This window comes from Toxorhynchites rutilus, chromosome 3, assembly GCF_029784135.1.
Source record: "Toxorhynchites rutilus septentrionalis strain SRP chromosome 3, ASM2978413v1, whole genome shotgun sequence".
Taxonomy (NCBI): Eukaryota; Metazoa; Arthropoda; class Insecta; order Diptera; family Culicidae; genus Toxorhynchites; species Toxorhynchites rutilus.
The window spans coordinates 330,797,515-330,801,301 of NC_073746.1; the positions used below are offsets into that span (position 1 = coordinate 330,797,515).

General features: G+C 42.1%; 1 protein-coding gene across 1 annotated transcript; it reads left to right on the forward strand.

Annotated features, from left to right (window-relative positions):
- The first annotated feature begins 1,538 nt into the window (after nt 1–1,538).
- On the forward strand, nt 1,539–3,089 carry LOC129774587 (uncharacterized). Its single transcript, XM_055778352.1, has one exon. The coding sequence runs from the start codon at nt 1,539–1,541 to the stop codon at nt 3,087–3,089; it is 1,551 nt and encodes a 516-aa protein (XP_055634327.1).
- The last annotated feature ends 698 nt before the right edge of the window (nt 3,090–3,787 follow it).

Genomic DNA, 3,787 nt, shown 5'->3' on the forward strand with positions numbered 1-3,787 from the left:
TAACTTTATCTTCGATATTCTGCTGTTCGAAGTTCCGCTCAACGTTGACTGGAAACAACTAACAACTCTCTAAGAAATAAAAACAACTTTTTATTTCAAGCTGAGAATTCAGACTCTCGTATATTAGATCCATTTCTCTTAACGATAAAATTATTTGTCTTAATTTCTACCATCAAACTTAAGGTAGAGTTTGTCTAATCTGTTACCTACTCTATTTATCTTTCTACCTAGCTTATGCTTCATGGAATTTTTCATTTGTATGGAAAATTCCGACTTTCCCATTTGTAAATCTTTATTGTATTCTTCTCTATATTCGGTTTAGATTATTATTAGATTAGATTAGAGATATTATTAAAATCTACTTGTAAAGGGGCGTTGCAATGTTCTCAAATAGCGTATTCCAGAGAAAGCGAAAGCTAACTTGTGAAAATAAACATCAACCCCAACATAAACACGCCACCTAATCGCTCAGCTTCGGAAATCACTCGACTTACAAAGTTAACGAATATGAAACAAATTATGAAAGAGTAGACATGGATACGTCGATTATGAACATGAACCTCAGGTGAAACACACATTGCTCCAGTTTCCTACCAATGAATAATTATTCACTCCTTTTCCGGTCGAAAACTGTTCCGCGGAAGGGAAACGGAAAAAGAGAGTTGTTTGCTCAGTCATCATCTAAGGCTATAATCAAGTTCCCAATAGACGAATATGTACGAAATCATGGCAGCCTAGATCATTGCGCCGAAGGGAAAGAATGTCATTCATCATTCAAAACGCTTTCCTCTGCTTTTGTTTGATCCATGGGATACACTTCATCAATGGGGAAAGAGCAGCATCGAAAGAAATGATTGTGGACAACCACGGAAGAACTAACTTTCGATAGAAAAGTAATGATATCAGATGATAATTTTCATTCCGAACGAATTTTCACCGTTTACCACGCGACTCCATTTAAAACGTGCGATTAAAACACGATTACACCCGTCACATGACGCTACTTTAATATGCTTCTGTCCGTCGGCCTTTCTAAATCGATTTTTCTTCTCAGCACTTTCTCGTCCGCCCTATCAGTCTCTCTCGGATCCGCTTTGATTCATCAACCTGAAGGGTATTGCCAAGCAGCCAATCATCGCTGACGAAGAGCGAGTCATGCTCGAGCAAGCGCTTCTCCTTCATTTGGAAGTGGCGTTCGCACAGTAATTTCTTCGAACACCAGCAGGTGAAGAAAACCTTCGAAGTACTGATGACTGAGGGCGCCTTCCATGGGTAAAAGAAAAAAAAATACATGTATCTATTCATAATTTTTGTCTTATCCGCCACCGCAGCATGCAAGGCGAATGAGACGCGACAACATTGGCGAGTTGACTGAAAGCGGAAAACTATATTAGTAGGTTAGATCGGTTGGTTCTGCTCAGTCACTGCGGAGATGTGGCCACGTGAATGATCCAGTGCGAACAAGTTTTTGCGCGAAATTGACAACAATCTTGCTGTTTGAAAAAAGAAGTGAAACTGACCAAGTGATCGATCGTATAATGAAGACGATCCAGTTTGTGTTTGTTTGGTTATCGTTGGCAATTGTTACCAGTGAAACGATTCATTTCACCAACTCTGCTAAACATTTATCGCTGAGAAATTATACCACCTACGAGGTGGAAGTGCCGGGATCGAAACCGATCACTATAATCGAAGCAAATCCGATAAAAACAAACGAAATTCCATCGAGGCCACCTGCTATCTTTATTCAAACACGGAATGCAGCGGGCGCGAGTGTCCATGATCATGCTCATGTGGTCATCAATAATGGTTTAAGGTCAACCCCAACGAAGAAAACTTTGTACTCACCAGAGCTGTTGAATAAGTTTCTGAAGGAATATTCGGAGAAACTGAAGAATGCTGATTCCATTACAAAGCAAAAGCTGAACGAGATAACTATGATCAACAACAGTAAACAGTTTGAAAAACAAAACTACGATCTAAACAGTGAAAATCAAACTGTTGAAGCACACGAAAGACATGCAAGTGGTAGCAAGCTGTATGGAGACATCCTGAAAACACACCCATGGAACTCCAAGGATGGTTGGGTAACGATGCAAGCTGTACCTTGGTCGGAAAGCAAGGTTTCCAAGTGGCAGAGTACTTCAAACAAGTTCAACGATAATCACCACCACCAACAGCCCTATCATGGAAGCTTTCAATTAATCGATAACGAAAGTGAGGAATCGATTTCTAGACCAAAACCATCTTATGCAGCAACCTCGCCGGCGTCTTCGAGCTATCACGGAAACGATGATAGTGACGAATACAGCGATAATTCGTTCGCATCAAGTCGTCCCAGTTATGCTGTTGCTATCGAGAAACCATCGAAACCAGCTTTTGAATCATTTTACAACAGAAGATATAAACCCTCTGAGGATTACCGTCGTAAATATTCGTCACAAAATTCTGACTACAATGGAGATGCATGGTACGATCATGGATTCAAGAAAACTCCGCAACAACACACCGATATCATTACTGACGGTCGGAGACCCTACTTTCCGCAGGATAACTTTTCCCGGCCGCAACCAACAACAACAGATCGCAACCTGCCACACTCCTACCCCGAAAGGGGGAGCGGCGAATGGGTGCTAGTGTCGACGAACAAAGGATACCAATATCCCCGTAGACAGGGTCAACGTGCGATCACCTTCTCTCCCACCGCCCTATCACACAAATCAGTGAAACTCACAGTTCTTCCAATGAAAAATACCAAGGATATGACAACCTCCCACAATGGACTGATCGAGGTGTCCGCCTCGAAGCAAACCGTGGAGCAATCGTACAATAACAAGATCGCTGCCCCACACAATCACAGCTCGACGGATCCGCTTCCGCACCGCAAACGGCGCGTAATTCCACAGTTCTCGCTGATGCGTCGAGACAGCCTCCAGGACAGTTCCGCCATATTGGCGGCAGTCAGTGCTGGGATGGTTCCCGCAACGCTTGCCGTAGTGGCCCCCATGGTGCTAGGTAGAAAGCGACGGTCGGTAACCAATGAGGAGGACCTTCACGGGACAGCCTTCATTCCCGCCACATTAGAATAGGTGCTTTTTGAGGTCATGCAAGTAGCTTTGTAGGTTTGTTTATTTTTAACAAATTGTTGACTCGGGGTGGAGCGCAATTCGAGCTTGTGGGAGTCGAATGAGTCTGAGATTGTTCAGTTGTTTCATGATTCATACCCGTGTTTCTCACGAACCTGATAACACGTAGAGTCGTTTACATTCTCATGACCTTCGGTCTAGACAAAATTAAATGGTATAGAACACATTCGTCTCTTTGCCTCTTCGAGAATGTTTCATTATAATCTCAGACTAGCGAGAAATGTCAAACTAAATGCATGTGCAACATATACTCATTCATTCGATCTAAGCAATCCGGCTCGTTCAAAAGCAATTGTGTAGCAGAACAGCATCGCGTGTTGAAAAGAAAATAATTTCAAGGTTTACAGGGTGAGTAGTAATAACTGTCAGTGAACTGAATGGCCACAATAATAAGACGCTTGCATAAATTTCATTTATAAGTGTATTTTGTGCAAAGTATATCATTTGTCCTAAATAAGTCCAAATGAAATCATTCTCCCTTTGCTTTAATTGCCGGTCCTAATCGTTGTTGAAAATCGTTACAGCTGGCACGCACGCATCCCAAATCTTCTCCAAATGTTGCTTGAAGTATCCACAGTCAATCCTTTGATGCTCCATAATTTGCCTAACATGTAACCCCATGCATAGAAGTTGAGAGGATT